The sequence below is a fragment of the Anolis carolinensis genome, chromosome 5, assembly GCF_035594765.1.
Source record: "Anolis carolinensis isolate JA03-04 chromosome 5, rAnoCar3.1.pri, whole genome shotgun sequence".
Taxonomy (NCBI): Eukaryota; Metazoa; Chordata; class Lepidosauria; order Squamata; family Dactyloidae; genus Anolis; species Anolis carolinensis.
The window spans coordinates 171,266,145-171,284,751 of record NC_085845.1 but is presented as its reverse complement, the minus strand read 5'-3'; the positions used below and the strand labels follow the sequence as shown (position 1 = coordinate 171,284,751).

At 37.6% G+C, this 18,607-nt stretch overlaps 1 protein-coding gene across 5 annotated transcripts in view; it reads left to right on the top strand.

Moving 5' to 3' along the window:
• The window catches only part of cacna1i (calcium voltage-gated channel subunit alpha1 I), a 372,048-nt gene that overhangs the window by 335,130 nt on the left and 18,311 nt on the right, over window positions 1-18,607 (top strand). For all 5 annotated transcript variants that reach the window (XM_062982915.1, XM_062982912.1, XM_062982914.1 and 2 more), the window contains 6 exons: window positions 4,335-4,444; window positions 5,447-5,580; window positions 6,513-6,583; window positions 14,822-14,900; window positions 17,193-17,314; window positions 18,226-18,540. In XM_062982915.1, the coding sequence (XP_062838985.1) occupies window positions 4,335-4,444; window positions 5,447-5,580; window positions 6,513-6,583; window positions 14,822-14,900; window positions 17,193-17,314; window positions 18,226-18,540 (831 nt within the window). The remainder of the gene's footprint in view (window positions 1-4,334; window positions 4,445-5,446; window positions 5,581-6,512; window positions 6,584-14,821; window positions 14,901-17,192; window positions 17,315-18,225; window positions 18,541-18,607) is intronic.

Below are 18,607 nucleotides of genomic sequence, written 5' to 3'. Positions count from 1 at the left end.
AAGAAATAATATATAAAAAAGTATTGCCTTTAGGGAAATTGTTTTCAAAAATGTGTTTATCAGATATGCACATGAAAATGGTTATATTAGTAGGGACACACATACAAAAATGCAGACTATTTTTCTTGTTGTCTTTTTTTTTTTTAAAAAGTCTATGGGATAAAGTGGACTCATGGCAATGTGAGAAACCAAGCAAAGCCAAAATAAATGTTTATTTGATTCATTCATTTATATCCCACCTTTTCTCAATAAGATTCAAAGCTGCTAAGAATACAGATTAGAACTGTACAAAACATGTTAATCCATTCTTAATCTGAGCATTATATTTTTCACTAGAGACACCATTTTTTCACTCTTTCTCTTGAAAAATTATATCTATTGCTGAGAGGAGAAATTTTAAAGAGAGCTGACCAGAAAGATGATTATAGCAGGCCAGAAGAATCTAGTTGGCAGTTCTTTTAAAAATCAATCTCTATTTTATCCTCTATAAAGACAGGGACTGTTGGCACATTAAAATATTGCTTTAGCAGTTTGCCATGAAATGGATGAGACTTCCATTCCTTGATCCAACATCTCTGTTGCTGGTTATGCACTACTTTTATGGAGAGCTATGAAAGTTCATTTCCACGTATGGATGAGTGAAAATGTGTGAGAAATCTGCATATAATCTCTCTGATTCTCCTAAATTTGAAGGATGCTATTACCCAATTGATGTACATGTATTGGAGGAGTTTCGTTCAATAGCTGGACTCTTGACTCCCACGTGTATAACATGAAATAAAAGGGGTTTTCCCCTATCTGGGAATAGAGATGGATGATAAAGAAGATCACACTCTTTTTTGTGTTCACATGTATGTTAGGAAACCCTGCCTCCCGGGCCCGCTGCCTTCAAGGGGCCATTTGAGACTTGCTCTTTTATTTCCAGTATCTGAAGTAGCTGGGACTGCAGTCACTCACACATCTTCCCTTTCTATTGAACTTCAAAAGCAAATTTGGTACCCCCGTAGTTTATACCTTGTATTAAAGTACAGCAGCTCAGATGGGCATGCTGTTCTACTGCATTTCAGCCCTCTTTAGTTAATGTTAGCTGGGTGATGGTTTCATCTCCATGTTATACCACTACATCCTTTGGAAAAATCTCTTTAGCAAAGATCAACAAACCTACCAGCAATGAACCATTCTCTCTGGAGATTCTGCCTTGTTTATTTCCTGATCTGTTATTAAGGTGAAAGCTGCCCTACAATGCTGCTGAAGTCAGACATGCTGTAAATGATGTTTTGGCCCTCTTCAACACCACCCACTCTCATTCAGAGATGCAGAGAATGATGCTCAGAGCAGAAGAATAACTCAATAACACTGTGGCAAGCAATGCAGCATGACTCATTTTCAGCTGAAGAGGATGAAGCTTCATGATTGGCCAATTTTTGTATGATTTGTTGTAGTAACAGAGGCCATCTGTGTTTAATACCATATCCTCTCCTGAATTACATTCTGTTTTGAGGTTTTATTTTATTTTATACTAAAATGAATACACTGGAAATAAGGTCCACAGTGTATATATGTATTAAACATCACCTTATATAATGGTTGTAATCATAGGCCTTCTACTCTTTTGTGTTTAACACTTGAGTTGAGACTATAAAGCACTGATTCCCAACCTTTGGCCCTCTTCAACTCCCAGCAATCCCAGCCAGTTTACCAGCCATTAGGAATTGTGGCAGCTGAAGTCCAAAATACCTGGAGGACCTGTAAAGGCATAGACATCTACCTGCGATTAAGATGCACAGATCTTAAGAGAACTTATCTTAAGCCAGCTATATAGCTTATTCTGCATTATGCTCAACATATGTACAAGTGTATCTGTGTAGCGAAAAAGTTTGCAAGGCTAAAGCCAAAATGAGCTCAGGCTTGCCAGGGACATTAAAAACAACAACAAAAAAGGCTTTTTTGCTTACATTGGTAGAAAAAGGAAGAACAAGGAGGCGATAGGGCCTCTGCGAGGAGAAGATGGGGTGATGATGACAAGGGACAGGGAAAAGGCAGAACTACTTAATGCCTTCTTTGCCTCAGTCTTCTCACAAAAAGAAAGCTGTCTTCAACCTCAGCAACATGGAATGGATGAAGGATTAGGGGAAATCCAACCCCAAATAGGGAAATAAGTTGTCCAGGAACACCTGGCTGCTCTAAACAAATTCAAGTCCCCAGGGCTGGAGCAGCTACATCCAAGAGTATTGAAGGAACTAGCTGAAGTTATTTAAGAACCACTGGCAATCATCTTCGAGAGTTCTTGGAGAATGGGAGAAGTCCCAGCAGATTGGAGGAGGGCGAATGTGGTCCCTATCTTCAAGAAGGCAAAAAAGAACGACCCAAACAATTACCGTCCGGTCAGTCTCACGTCGATACCAGGCAAGATTCTGGAAAAGATCAGTAAGGAAGTGGTCTGCGAACACTTAGAAACAAATGCGGTCATTGCTAATAGTCAACACGGATTTACCAAAAACAAGTCATGCCAGACTAATCTGATCTCTTTTTTGATAGAGTTACAAGTTGGGTCGATACAGGGAGCACAGTGGATGTAGCCTATCTGGAATTCAGAAAGGCCTTTGACAAGCTCCCACATGACCTTCTGGCAAACAAACTAGTCAAATGTAGGCTAGACAAAACTACAGTTAGGTAGATCTGTAATTGGCTAAGCGAACAAACCCAAAGGGTGCTCACCAATGCATCTTCTTCATCTTGGACAGAAGTGACGAGTGGAGTGCCGCAGGGTTCCATCCTGGGCCTGGTTCTGTTCAACATCTTTATTAACGACTTAGAACAAGGGTTAGAAGGCACGATCATCAAGTCTGCAGACAACACCAGACTTGGAAGGATAGCTAACACTCCAGAAGACAGGAGCAGAATTCAAAACGATCTTAACAGACTAGAGAAATGAGCTGAAACTAACAAAATGAAGTTCAACAGGGACAAATTCAAAATACTTCACTTCGGCAGAAAAAATGAAAGGCAAAGATACAGAATGGGGGACGCCTGGCTCAACAGCAGTACGTGTGAAAAAGATCTTGGAGTCTTCGTGGACAACAAGTTAAATATGAGCCACCAATGTGATGCGGCTGCTAAAAAAAAACCAACGGGATTTTGGCCTGCATAAATAGGGGAATAGCATCTAGATCCAGGGAAGTCATGCTACCCCTCTATTCTGCCTTGGTCAGACCACACCTGGAATACTGTGTCCAATTTTGGGCACTGCAGTTGAAGGGAGATGCTGACAAACTGGAACGTGTCCAGAGGAGGGCAACTAAAATGATCAAAGGTCTGGAGAACAAGCCCTATGAGGAGCAGCTTAAAGAACTGGGCATGTTTAGCCTGCAGAAGAGAAGGCTGAGAGGAAACATGATAGCCATGTATAAATATGGGAGGGGAAGTCATAGGGAGGAGGGAGCAAGATTGTTTTCTGCTGCCCTGGAGACTAGGACGTGGAACAATGGCTTCAAACTACAGTAAAGGCGATTTCACCTGAATATCAGGAAGAACTTCCTGACCGTGAGAGCTGTTCGGCAGTGGAACTCTCTGCCCCGGAGTGTGGTGGAGGTTCCTTCTTTGGAGGCTTTTAAGCAGAGGCTGGTTGGCCATCTGTCGGGGGTGCTTTGAATGTGATTTCCTGCTTCTTGGCAGGGAGTTGGACTGGATGGCCCATGAGGTCTCTTCCAACTCTACTGTTTTATGATTCTATGATATTCTACATTACTTTTTGCAAACTGAAACATCTTCAGTTCTTATATCTTCAAGGTTTCTTTCAGCACCTATGTGCATGCCTCTTCCAAATCATATGCTGATTGTATCTTTTTATCAACTCATGCATTAAGTGATATGCCCTATTTGTCATGGGGTTTTTTTTCTCAAGTGCTTTGCACTTTCATCTGTTCAAAGCTATTTCAATATTTTGTTTTGCATTTAAATCTCCCTGAGAGAGAGGAAGCTGGATACAAATACTATAAATTGATACAATAAATAAAAATATTAAGTGAGAGGGAATCCTCTTGCAAAACTGCTTGGAGAACCAAGAAAGGAGCCAATCAGTGCTATTCGGCAACCATGCTACAATTTGGGGTTTGGGGATACTATAGGATTGCTAAAATGAACAGCCAATCAGAGCTGTTCTCATTTGGCATATTCTGCAAAATATTAAAGTTGGTTTCCCACTAAACTCAATGCAGGAAAGAAAATTATACTTAAAGGAATTAAGTCAGCTTCCACAGCTTCATCCTCTTAATTCTTAATTAATCACAGGCCAGCTTGATGTTATTGATGTTCTCTTTTCCTTCTATTCATAGTCTCTGGAGACTGCCCTCAAATACTGCAACTACATGTTCACTGCAGTCTTTGTGCTGGAGGCAGTTTTGAAGCTTGTGGCCTTTGGGCTGAGACGCTTCTTCAAAGACAGGTGAGCAGAAATGATGGTGAGTCATATTCTAAGGGGCAGAGAAGATCATAGGTGATACATCATGTCTTAGGAATAGAACTCCACATTCTAATGAAAATACTGCTATGTTCTGAAGAACAATTAAAGTCTCAGGGTTTACTTCCCAGTATTCTTTGCCATGGACATAGAAAAACTGCTATCTATTGTTGGGGTGGGGTGAGTGATTTGACGGAGAAGAAGACTAAAAAAAAATGTAGTGTAAAGATAGGGAAGAAAAGTAAAAACAATGTAGATTTTGGATTTCAAAATTCCGGATATGGGATGCTCAATCTGTACAATATAATGATTAGATTGGAGACTAGAAGAGGTATGGATGAACATTTGTAGACAACTTCATTCAATAAATTTCATAGAACTATAGAGTTGGAAGGAGCTTCACAAGCCATTGTGTACAACTCCTTGCTCAATGGAGGAACTCCAACTAGGGCTGGTATGGACAAACTTCAGCCCTCCAGGCATTTTGGAGTTCAACTCCCAGAAATCCCAGCCAGTTTACCGTCTGTTAGGAATTGTGGGAGTTGAGGTCCAAAACACTTGCAGGGTCAAAGTTTGCCCATAGCTGAGATTGAGCATCCACAGCTAATATCTCTCCATCTGTCTAGGACTGCAATTGGTTCCTTTGGTTCTAAAGTTGTTCCACTTTTCTCCATGCCTAATTTGTTAAAAAAATTAAATCAAATTTACTCAAAAGAAAATCTCATCAAAACAAATTAAGTGGTCAAAGTAATGGATGCCAAGTCACTAAATAAATATGGATTTGCATGGGGTTTTTTTCAATTAAAACATTTGGAACACTTCTTTAGTACAAAATTCCAAATAACCTGATCAAAACATATCTAATGTAGAAATGCCTTGGCTGTTGTTTGTTTTTTAAATAGAAGAATACATTTAGATTTATTTTAAGTGAGGAAGAAAAGCTGAATTTTTAATTTTGTTTTGTTTTGTCTTCCCAATTTCTTATAGGTGGAACCAACTCGATCTGGCCATTGTCCTCCTCTCGGTCATGGGCATCACCCTGGAGGAGATTGAAATCAATGCTGCCCTTCCTATCAATCCCACCATCATCCGCATCATGAGAGTCCTGCGCATTGCTAGAGGTGAGTTTTGCTTGTGTGGTATGTCCCAGCATGCAAATAGCATGCTGGGACAGATGCCAGCCACAGAGCCTCTGAAGATGCTAGCCATAGATGTAGGTGAAACATCAAGAAAAAATGCTACTAGAACATAGTCATATAACCTAGAAACCACACAACACCCCAGTAGCATGACAATGTTTGTCAAATTTGTGCCTGAAAAGTATATTATATATATGGTGCATAGTGTATGGGTAGATTGTTAATGGAGCAAAAATTGAATGGTAGAATAATGCAAGTACATAGAGGAACAAAAGGGGTTAAGTGTAGACTGAGACCATAATCATAAAATCATTTAATTGCATTACCAGTGGTCAGCTATTACCAACAGTGCTGTGGATTTTGAAGAGGAACAAATTGAGTGTGAAAGGGAGAAATGTGCCAAGAGGAAGGCGTGTCAAGCAAACTCTTGTCGGAACCATCTTCCATCTGTAAATGTATGTTCTCACTTCAAGAGACCATACAGATCCAGAATGAGCCTCTACAGTCACTTGTGAACCCACCGCCAAAACTCTACCCATAGAAGACAGTCATACTCGGCCAGGAGTGATCGGCCAGGAATCATGATGCAGTTATCCACTTCTAAAACATCCCTTAGAAACTTTAGTTGCTTAGAAACTAGTAACAAATGAGAATCTACCACTTTCTGATGTAGTCTATTTTACTGTTAAATTACCTTTACCTACAGAAAGTTGTTTCTAATGTTTAGTAGCTGGGTTGATATTTCAGAAGTGATAGGTAATGGGCAATATAGTGATAAAAATGGGATGCTAGTGGAAATAGTCTTCATTTACTTGGGGAGGCAAGCCAGTATTTGCATGATTTCCTTTTATGAAAAGCAGAGCATTGTGTACTGTCTAAATGCTCAATGTCTTTGGCTTTCCTTCTTATTACAGTTTTGAAGCTCTTGAAGATGGCAACAGGGATGCGAGCTTTACTGGACACAGTTGTGCAAGCCCTGCCACAGGTAATGGAAACAATTCCTTTTTATGTATACATCTCTGCATGTCAAGTTTGACCCCAGGGGACTGTGCCCTATGCCCTTTTCAGCCAAACCTGTTCCACTTGTAAATTGTGGATAATTTGGGGCAGGAAAGAGCTTAACATCAACATGCTGATTGACCATTTGGATGCAAAAATTCCTCCAATTAATAATTTGTGAGGGTTCTAGTGCCTTGTGTGGAAAAACAGTGAGCAGGAAAAAAAGTCATTGGGACCACATGGACCTAGCTGGCCAACCAATTCTCACTTCTGCTTTAGTTCAATAGATCAGAAATGGGCCGAGGATGCAGTGCTTGAATTTCATTGGGCCCAAAATGTATAATGGATTTACCTATCTTGGACCAAATTGTAAGACGCAACAATTTTGTACATAATTAAGGAATGCAGTCATATCTTCCCAACTGTCCTAATTTGACAGGAACCATCCCAGTTGATTTTCTGTTGCCCCTCGTTTTCAGATGCTTTTAAAATGCCCCAGCTTCTCTCTTTCCTTCTTCCATTATCCCCCTTTGTTTCACTGTACTTCAGTTGTTGCAAACTGAAGCTAAAATAAGAAAGTTGTTTGCACTCAATCAATTCAGCAGGAATGACAGAAGAAAAGGAGCAGAATCTTGCCCTTCCCAGTAGACTCAAACAAAAGCAATCTGTGTCAGCCTATCGTAGCTTGTATCATTCTTCCCTGATTATAACCTATGTGATTTTGACTAATGTTGTTTCATCAAGTGAGTCATTGTTTTCATTTGTGAAATAGTGATGGTTATGTATTATGTAAAAACATAAATGCAAATGTTCACATAGTTTTTTTAACTACAAAATGAAATTGAATTAGCTGGAATGAACTGACAATTCACTGTATGTGAAATTGACCCTGTTCAGTAGACAGAACCACCAATTCCTATCTGGGAGGAAAGGAAAGTAGGACTAAATTACTTCCAGCCCTATCAGACCAATCCTATATATAATTATTCAGAAATAAATCCCAACACTTTGAAGAGGACCTGCTGTCAAATATCTAAAGGTAGAAGTTTAACTTAACACTATCATTGTAAGCACACTAACTAGAGAGTAAACCCCATTTAACAAAATGAGATTTATTTGTAAATCACATATAAAGGATTGCATTGCAAATGTGATACATTCTGATATGAACATTGTTCTTTTGTCCCTTTTCTAAAAGCACATTTCAAAAAACCCTTTCTCTTTAAACATTTCCAATGGTTTTGTTCTGTACTTATTATTAAAAGACAATAAAAAATACAGCACAGATAAAGTTACATATTTTGCTTGGCCAGCAAAGTTGTGGCATGTGTGTGCACATGCATGTGTGTGAATATGCTAAAATATTAAAAATTAGTATTATGTAGACATTCATGTCATCTTCTACCCATTAGAATCTCTGCAATGAGGACCCTAAAAATACTCTCACTGAATGTCAATGGTCTCAATTCTTAATAGCTATTCAGGCAACCAACATAAAAATATATAAATCTGATTATATTTTTAAAAATTAGGCCAAGTCCACATTGCATTGGGCATTGTTAAGAAAAGGGAGTAGCAACATATATAAAAGAAACCCTATTGCCTATTAAAGTAAAAGCAGATCAAGAAGGACACGTTCAGTGGAGCGCTATCCATCTAAAATTATTAATTCAAGCATCAATTATTTTGATAGATCAAATGGACAAAATACTAAAATTTAGTAAGCAAAAGTTTTTTCAACGTGCATGAATAATAACGATTTATATAAAAAAAAACTATGAAAAAACCTGGAATGAAATTTTTAAAAGACTTGAAAAATGGATTAATTTTTTGATCTCTAGGATGGATAGCTACAATAAAAATGAACATCCTACCCAAACTATGCTTCATGTTCTAAAATATCCCAAAACTATTGGCAGTACAATTAGTCTAGATGAGTAGGAATGCCTCTGGAAAGTAAAAATAAAAATATTTAGAAATTACTCACTGTTGGAAGACTTTTAAAAAATGCTCTATCAATATGATATAATACTTATAAAAATAGCCAAAATACAGCCACAATTGAAAAATACCTTTTGGAAATGTAAACAAGCAATGGAATCTTTTTTACAAAATGTGTGATGGTCCTGCAAGAAGGCAAAGATTTTTTGGATTGAGATCCACAAAACTATAGAAAAAGTAATAAAACTAAAAATGCCCATGCATCCAGAGGTATTTTTTTAACTAGGTATATCACATATGAAGACATATGACAGACTTTTCATTCTGATGACAACTGCAGCAAGAATTATGCATGAGCGGATGTGGAAACTAGAAGAAACACCAAAAATGGAAGAATGGGTAGTAAAAGCAGCTGAAATAGCGGAAATTGACATTTTGACAAGATATCTTCAGATAAAAGACCCTTCATTATTCAAGAAAGACTGGGAACCCTTCAAAAGTTTCCTGGAAGAAAAGAAAATTCCAGTATGGGGATTTCATGTTTAAAATGTTAATTTATTATGTTATAGTTTACACAGTGAACTAGATAATATAGAACCAATAGAGATTCTTGTGTGTATGAAAGGATATGTAAAAATTTGATGATATATTTCAATAAAAAAAGAGAAATTTTTACCTTCAGTGCAGTGGGCTGAGGAAGCGACCTGTGGATATTAACCCTGCACAGAGATTTACTTATATATCTGCCTCTCCTAGACAGTTAAACAGATTTCTGCCCCATAGCACTTCTCTACCTAGTTTATTATCTGTCCATGTATTCATTTACTTCGATTTATCATTGAATTTCATTTCTTTTCTTCTTGTTATTATTTCAATTAATTTCAATTACTTGAATTAGAATAAAATTATATTTAGTTATTCATTTTAATGGTAAATCTTAGCCTGAAAAAGAACTTTTGATTGACAAAATAAGTCTGGTATAAATTTTCAATTGATGCTTTCCCTTGATATTTTCTCCAGTATTCATAGACTACATGAGACTCAGGAATGTGAAAATGTCTCAATCTTGATCGGTTTGATTGCATTTCTTCAAATCCCATATTCTTTTTTTTTCTCCTGCTATTGTTTCATTTTGGATTGTAAGACTTTTTTTTCCTTCTCACATAGAAATGCATGCATGGTTTGGTACATCCTTTTCTGAAACCTAATTTGAAACAAAAATTATAAGAAAATGCTGGTGAGAGAGTCTGAGCAACTCAACAAACTCAATGCTGAAATTTTCACCTCTCTAGTTTCAATTCTTTGTGGAATGCAATTATCAGTCACGCTGATTCAGCATGCTTACCACTTACAAAAACACCAAAATTGTTAAACTAAGCTAACGTCCATTAGCTCCACTCGCTTTCATTTCACAGCTCAGGAAGAGAAACTATTCAGGTAATTAGCTCTTTATCCGGTGGATTCTTTGATCCATTTGAGCCTCATTTAACACAGTACTTTTATACTGTATTAAATGATTCTACTGTTACTTTTGATTATTTCACTGAGCCCAGGACAGGAAATTTTCTGTGTTAATTGTAAATTTGCTACTCAAAACGAGGACTTCAACAAAGCAAAATAGTATTAAATTTGTATGTATTTCTGTTTGGGGATGCTTAATATCTGACATGTTTTTGGCATGGACCAGCATAGCAAACACAGATGCTATCAATATTTGTCTCCTCTAGGACTGGGAAACAAATCATGAAAACCCATTGAATAGCCTAGGGCAAATCAAAAAGTAGAGGCAAATCTTCTCTGAATAAATCTCACTAAGAAAACCCTACTATAAAGTAATCATAAGTCAGTCATCTTGAAGATTAATGAGAACCTATGCAGGTGTTCTCAGAAATAGTCTGTTAAGCTCAATTGACCTACTTCCATGTACATTGCATAGGATTGTAACCTAAATGTGTCAAAACACCCACTTAATTCCTCCAGGGGAGAAAAGTAGCAAGCTGGGAATTTTAGAGTGAATATCGTTGGTCGAAAAAAGATTAAGCAAGATTTCGATAGAGTATTTGTCCAGTCCCTGTTGTTTCTTTCTAAGAGCTATTTGTCTGATTTCCAAAGGAAATGCCATGTCAAAGTGATTTTATACACAGAATAATGTAAAACAGTGTAATAGCTATTTAGACCTCTGCAGGTACACTCATTATTAAATGTGTTTTCAATATGTGTGTTCTAATAATGCTATATAGAAGTGGTCCAGTTCTTATCCAAATCCCAGACAGCTGAATGAGAATAAAGGTAAATCAAAACAGGACCAAAATAAATTAACTTGATAAACAAACAGCAAGTAACATAGGATACGTACAGCCCTGATAGCTACTGAAATGCTTTCTGCAATGTATACACAGTTACATGTAAGATCAAAAGGACATGTGGCCCAAGTTGGAATCCAATATTTAATACAGGTAAAGACTAGACAGCCAGTAGGTTTTGGTTCCTCTCATTGAATCCAGCTGCTATAAGCAGAGCTTGGGTAGTTATATCTAAACAGAATGAATTAATGATTAAGCCATCCTAAATTGATCAGTGTTAGGATAATACTCTAAGACCCAGTAATAGATGGCTTTATACTCATTTGGCTTAAACATTTGAGGAAAAGACAGGTTATAAATTAATAGAATCATAGAATCATAGAGTTGCAGAAAGCAGGAAGAGACCTCATGGGTCATCCAGTCCAACCCCTTGCCAAGAAGCAGGAAATCGCATTCAAAGCTATTTAATAGTTAATAGTTTTAAATATGTTTTAAATAAATACTAGATTTTACCAAACGCATGCATTAAGATATATGTTATCTTAAAAACACTCTCTTTTATAGATACATATTTAACTCTAAAATGGACATTTCAAAATATAGTAGAAATGTGAAAACCAAAATACAGGGTGTTTGAAAAAGAACTCCCTAGTTTTAATGTATTTTACATTAAAACTAGGGAGTTCTTTTTCAAACACCCTGTATTACTGCACTGTGATCTACTTATTCATCCAGGAGGTAGATATCCAGCCAGGTTAATACTAAGTGCTACATGTCATCTTAGTGCATCTCTGGTGTAGAACCGATTAATAAACTCTTTTCTGTATGTCTCTGTTCACAAGAATGCAACTGGTAAAAATTGACAGATATAGTTAGAAGGCACAAGACACAACAGCGTTGCTATAGCCATGCAGGTCTGGGTTTGGTCATTGGTGCCTTTGAGAGATCTCTGGGAGCCCTACTTACACTACCTTGATGATGGAAGAAAAGCAAGATATAAATGCACTAAATATATACAACTGTTTATATTCATGTATATCAACCTCAATTATGAGTCAAGGGCAAGTATGGGGACCAAAGTTACCTCAGGGGGACAGCTGGCCTTGGCTGCTGCCATTTTCCACACAGGTGTTCCAAATGGCAGAAGCGGCACCATGGCAGAGAGAATAGAAGGGTTCAGGATGGACTAAGCTGCTGTGTTTCACCACTCAACTGAGAAAAAGGAATTGTTCCTTTTTTGATGAGCGTTACAGTACAGTACTCAGATTGACCCATGGATCAGTTGACCCAGTTGTTTGCGGTTCATTTTTTTACTAAAATTTCTAAATTTATACATAGGCATATATAAATTGAACTGGAACTGGGATCAGTGGGTATCCTATAAGCCCAATGACACTTGCCTGCTCCCCAGATTGATAGTTACCTGTTCCCCAATTTAGAGAGAGCTCAAAACCTTCCATTGTGCTTGATCCCAAAAAACAGAGGATGATTTCTGAGTGTATATTATTATAATGATCACATAGTACACTACAAAACTGCAACATGAAAGTACCAGAGCAGGATGTTTTTTGCTTTTTTGTCACTCCATGATAATAAAACAAAGCCTATTTGCTGCAGAATAGCTGAAGACAGTGGGAACTGAAATGTCCTGCTATAGCATTTTAGCATTTTTGTTTGGTTAGTCACTCTGATAAATATGTATTCTAAATGATTAACAGTATCCTTCTGGGATTCAGAACAGATTTATTTGAAGTGCTGTTTGGTCCTTTCCTCATTTCCCTTTTCATCATTTTAATGTGACTGCAGAGTTGAAGCACCAGATAAAAACAATTCTATTAAAAGAAGAACAGATCTGATTCTCTCTGCCTCTCTTATCTTCTTCATCTTGTTCTTGGTTCCCCTGTCTGTCTAATCTGTTATAAAGCCTTCTGTCCCATGAGAAGCAATACCTCCTCCATCTGGGCATTGCTTTGCATGTCGTGAAATGTCACCTGAAAGCCAGCAGCTGTATGGGGAGATCTGCCTTGCGCGCAAAAGGCAGCACTCATGAGAAATAGCTATTGATGCTCCCACTCCCACCCACCCACCCAGGGATATTAAGCCAAGCACAGACTGACAGAATTCCCCTTGATGAATGAGTGGCTTCGGAAAATCGGTGTGCCTCCCCCTCTGATTTTTTTTAGAGAATTGTAAAGGAAGAAATAGTGGCACCAAAGAAATCTATTGATCATAGATCATCATATCACCCCAGAAAGCCTCAATAAGGAAGCTTATCTTCTATTCATCTTTGTCTAAAAATGAAAAAAGGGCCATTGATTTGTCAGGCACATTCTCTGTGGGAGTGAATGAAGTAAAACTGAGATTTCATTTTGAATAGTTACACATGAGAGTTGCACAGTGATCTCACATTCCACCACAATGTTGTATAAATTAATTGAACTCCAGATCAGACAAAAAGAAAGGGAAGAAGGAATCTTGTGACAGCTTTAACACTAACTTGCAATTTAATGTGGCTTTTTATGTATTTCAATCCATTTCTTCAGAGGCACTGATAAGAGTATAACCTTCAGTCCACTGATATTTTTGGACAGTTATATAATTGTGGACTAACAACCTTATCAGATGTCTGTCAGGGGGTGCGAGGAACCCATCGCCCCATGCCCCACATCACCCAACTTACTTGTGGCCCCATCTCATGGGGGGGAAGCCTCAGCCACACAGATTCCCTGTTGATCCAAAACAACACAGGAAACCTCCCGTGTTGCCGCTGCCATGGCATGTGCTGGTTCGTCTATGCTTTTACGATGGAGCCCCAACGGAAGTAGCACTACGTCTTGTAATGGGAGCCAGTAGGCTCCATCACAAAGGTATAAACGAATCGGCACATGCCACTAAAAAGTACTCTGTCTAATGAGGTCATAATGCTGTGATGCTGTTCACAAAGGCATGTGGAAGGCACTAGTTTACTAGGCAACTGGACGGCGTATTGTTTCTGAAGTATCCATGCAAGACATTCTGTTTATCTGAAAATTTGTTCTGTTGAGACAAAACTTTCAGACCATGTAAAAATTTCCCGCCAAGTAATTAAACCAGTGTACTCAGAAACATCTCAGAGTCATCTATGGTTTCTATTTTGCAGCTTGGTTTGCTTATTCTTGAGCCTTTTGCTATTTATGTAGATGGGTTGCTTCTTGTAGGGATTGCTATACTGCATTTATGCACATTCTCCCAATCTATCACTCAAAATCAAGAAAGTTGGTTTTGATTCTTGTGTGAAGCTTGAATATAGTACTTTTCTGTATTTGCACTGTCAAGTACCCAGTGTGTTCAGTAATATTTTTTCCATATATTTTTATTGCAAGTATATGAGGAATGAGAGGAATACCAGAGTGGATATATACATTTTCATCTTCTTCCATTGCTGTCTAATACTAAAAAGGTTTCTATGATGTTAAAAAAGAAAACAAGTATTTCTTTTCTAATCCAAAACAGAAAAATAGAAAAGTGGGTATACAGTAATATTAAACAGTTCAAGTTGAAGTACATTTATTTATAATAATATCATTTTAGATAATTTAAGCCATTTAAGCCTTCTAGGTTAAACAAGTGAAGATTATATAGGTGCAGCTTCCTCCTTATCTTAGTTTTTTGTACAATTCAAGATTAACTCACCTAATCATTATCTGTATAGCTAGCTGTTTCTGTATTTCCCCCTCCCAGTTGCACCATGAAGAACTATTTGTCTGTACCACCTATAAGGAGCAGTAATTGAAGTGCTAAAGTGGTTGCTGTTGTCGTTTTGCTTTGTTTTTCCCATGCTACTCAAATATATTTTGAGAGATGGTTATACAAAAATCGCATTTTGTTTCCTTCTTGGGGAGGAGTCCGTCAGCTTGATTCTTTATTAGCCCCTGAAGACATTCTGTCTCTGTTGAGTGATTTGTATCTCATGACACTTACGTTTTGTCTGTGCATTCTAGGTTGGAAATCTTGGACTGCTATTCATGCTCCTTTTTTTCATCTACGCTGCTTTGGGAGTGGAGCTCTTTGGGAAACTTGGTAAGTTTTTGAGCACAGAGATGAGTCATAAAATTACATGATGAGTAAGATTCTTATAATGTACCAGGCTTCACATTGGCTGAAATCCCGAGTGCAATTTATGATTGTTTTCATCATATCAAAGAATCTCATACTACAGTGGATTTCTTTTGTATTTCTCATTGCCCAGTTAGACTGAGCCTTCCTAGTGATTTTGTACTGTTCAGGGAATGTACAATCATAGCTCGGTTGATGCATTTGTCTTTCCTCCAGCTATTTTGGTAATTGCACAGATACTGTATTTTTCCAGTACTCTGAGCATGTGGACTATTGCAGGAATTCCTGCCTCTGCAGCATCCGGAAGTTGTGCTGCTATTTTAAAGGAGGTAATTATATGCTACCCCTGCCCTCATTTACTTTATCTAGAAAAATTTGCAGTTAACTTGAAAATGTTAAATGATAAGGCTGCACAGAGAAAGAGACATGTCCAAATGGTCTCTTGGAATTATCCTTCTGTTAGTGGTAAGTGAGAATTCTTCAGAAGTTTCTGTTTCTGAGTTTCTTGGCTCACCAGCAGCAGCAGCAACAATAATGTGGTCTCTTCATATTTTTTTCCCCTGCACTATTTTTGATTCCAGTTTGTGGCTACTTTCATATATAGAATGATGAAGTGACTTGCATAGTTTATTCTATGATTCGTTAAGAAAAATAACTGGATACAGTAGAGTCTCACTTATCCAAAATTCACTTATCCAACGTTCTGGATTATCCAATGCAGTCTGCCTTTTAGTAGTCAATGTTTTTGTAGTCCATGTTTTCAATATATTGCAATGTTTTGGTGCTAAATTCGTAAATACAGTAATTACTACATAACGTTACCGTATATTAAGCCGCTTTTTCTGTCAGCTTGTTGTAAAACATGATATTTTGATGCTTCATTTGTAAAATCATAGTGTAATTTGATGTTTAATAGGTTTTTCCTTAATCCCTCATTATTATCCAACATTTTCACTTATCCAACGTTCTGCCGGCTGTTGGATAAGTGAGATTCTACTGTATTCCTAAACTGAAAATGATTTTATATTAGAAATGTACCCCGATTCCAGAAATAACAGGTTAAAAAATGGGTAGAGCAAACTAACATAGATTTACTAATTTAATAGTATATGTTCCAACAATATGTTTTTGAATTACCAGATCAAAATATACTATTTTTCCTAATGGATTATCACAGAGGTGTTACATAGACCTCACTGTAGCACTTGGAACAAGTGTTAAATGAGTTGTTGCTGGGAATTGGTTGTCCTTAACTGGATTAGCAGTTCAGTCACTTACTTTGTCACTCTTGCTAGCTCTAACATCTGGCTCCAATGTACTTGCTGACTATAGCCTCTGCATGCGAATAGTCCATTAACTTTAATAGGAAATGCAGAGGTTCCATTTTTGCAGGATAGGATCTAATGGAAATAGAGAAAAATGTTTTGATCCTTCCAAATGTAATAATAGAATGAAAACTGTTGGAAAGTAGTTTCTATGCAGTAATGCAGAAATATAAGGCATTTTCTTCAACCCCAGCAGTGTTGGGGATAATCAGATGTTGCTCATTTTGCCAATTCCAATGTTCTGACAAATAAAAGAATTGGCAAAATGTATAAATACAGTAGAGTCTCACTTATCCAACATAAACGGGCCAGCAGAACGTCGGAGAATTGAAAATGTTGGATAATAAGGAGGGATTAAAGAAAAGCCTATTAAACATCAAATTACGTTATGATTTAACAAATTAAGCATGAAAACATGTTTTACAACAAATTGACAGAAAAAGCAGTTCAATACACGGTAACGTTATGTAGTAATTACTGTATTTATGAATTTAGCACCAAAACATCGCAATGTATTGAAAACATTGACTACCAAAAACATTGGCTACTAACAAATTGACTACAAATTAAAATAGAATTGCATAAAATGAGCTTACAGTAACAACATTGTCGGAAGTTAAATCTGTAAAAAGTTCAGTCCTTGCTGTCTAGAGAAATAGCTGTGAATCCAGGCGGGAGGCAGATTGCGTTGGATAATCCAGAGGGTTGGATAAGTGAGATTCTACTGTAGAACTTTTAGAATCCTGCAGACACCATGTTCAGTGTCCACGTTTACTGAGTGCAGAGGAAGTTCTTGGAACTATACTCCAGAAAAGTAGCCTTCCCAAGATCTGAAAAGGAGTATTACAAAGAACTTTCTTTTCAGCTCTTGCCCTTCACTGGAATGCTGTCATTTGTTCTATTTTACATCCCTCACTTCCTTCTTTTACAGTATGCAATGATGAGAATCCCTGTGAGGGCATGAGCCGTCATGCTACCTTTGAGAACTTTGGGATGGCTTTCCTCACACTTTTCCAGGTCTCCACAGGTGACAACTGGAATGGAATAATGAAGGTAACTTGGTGTACTGATGGAAATAGTTTTTGTGCTTCAAGAAAAAGTATGCTGAAATAGAAATGGAGTCACACTGCTTTGAAAGAGGGAGAGAGACTGCCAGGCAGCACTGAGGAATGTAATGCATTTGAAGCACAACAGACAATATGGATATTGGGGGTTCTTGAAGTAGTCCATCTAAAATGCTTCTCACAAGGAGAGACAATTGAAGAAAAAAGTCCGCTTGAAGGACATTGTTAGTGTCCCATCGGTGACTGTCAGTTGTGTGAAATACAGAGACTAGCATGGAGACTGGACTGTTATTTTGTGCCCTTTTTGATTGGCAACGATTTAGCCAGAAATGCAACATACATTTTTGCCAATCAAAAAAAGCACATCGCAATTGGTATGGAAAAATTTGTTGGCAATCTATTGGGTTATGATGGTGATATAACTTAAGCAAATAATTGCTCTTTGAATAGAGTTAATATTGAAGCAATCAGCAATCTCTGGTCAGAATCTTTTGTGACATAAAAAATGAATAAAAATCTTCTCAGCAACACTTCCCACTTTATGTGCAGGAACAAAGATGTATCTCATTTTAGAGTTAAATGGGACTGGGTTTTAGTTGGTTTTCTGGAAAATTCCAATAATCTTGATAGATTTAGTGTATTTCCAGGAAACCAAAACAAGGGGTAGGGAAGGGGAATTCCATCTACAGAAACATTTAACCATTAGGAGTCCGGAATCCTATGTACCATCTTTTTATAAGTATTTTGTCTGAGGAAGCAGATTCTCTTTGCACTTGTTACTTCAGCTTTTTCTCTCTTCCTCTTTCTTCATGTATGTGCATATGTGCTCGGGGTGTGTTTTCTGTTTGCTTTTCTTTGTTTGTTTGTTTTGTCCCTTTTTGGTCTAAATTACTTCTCAAGGACACACTGCGTGACTGCACCCATGATGACCGGAGTTGCCTCAGCAACCTGCAGTTCATCTCACCACTGTACTTTGTCAGCTTTGTGCTCACCGCCCAGTTTGTCCTCATCAATGTAGTAGTAGCTGTGCTCATGAAACATCTAGATGACAGCAACAAGGAAGCTCAAGAAGATGCAGAAATGGATGCTGAGATTGAGCTGGAGATGGCACATGGGATGTATCCACATAGCTCACTGAACCCTGGACAAGATGGAGGAGGTGGAAGAATGGACCCCGAAGGACATCTGTGCATGGCATGCTTCTCTCCTGACCAGGTAGGTGGGATTCTTTTTTTCTGCTCATAGTAAAACTTTAGTATATTGATGTGGAGAGAAGAAGACC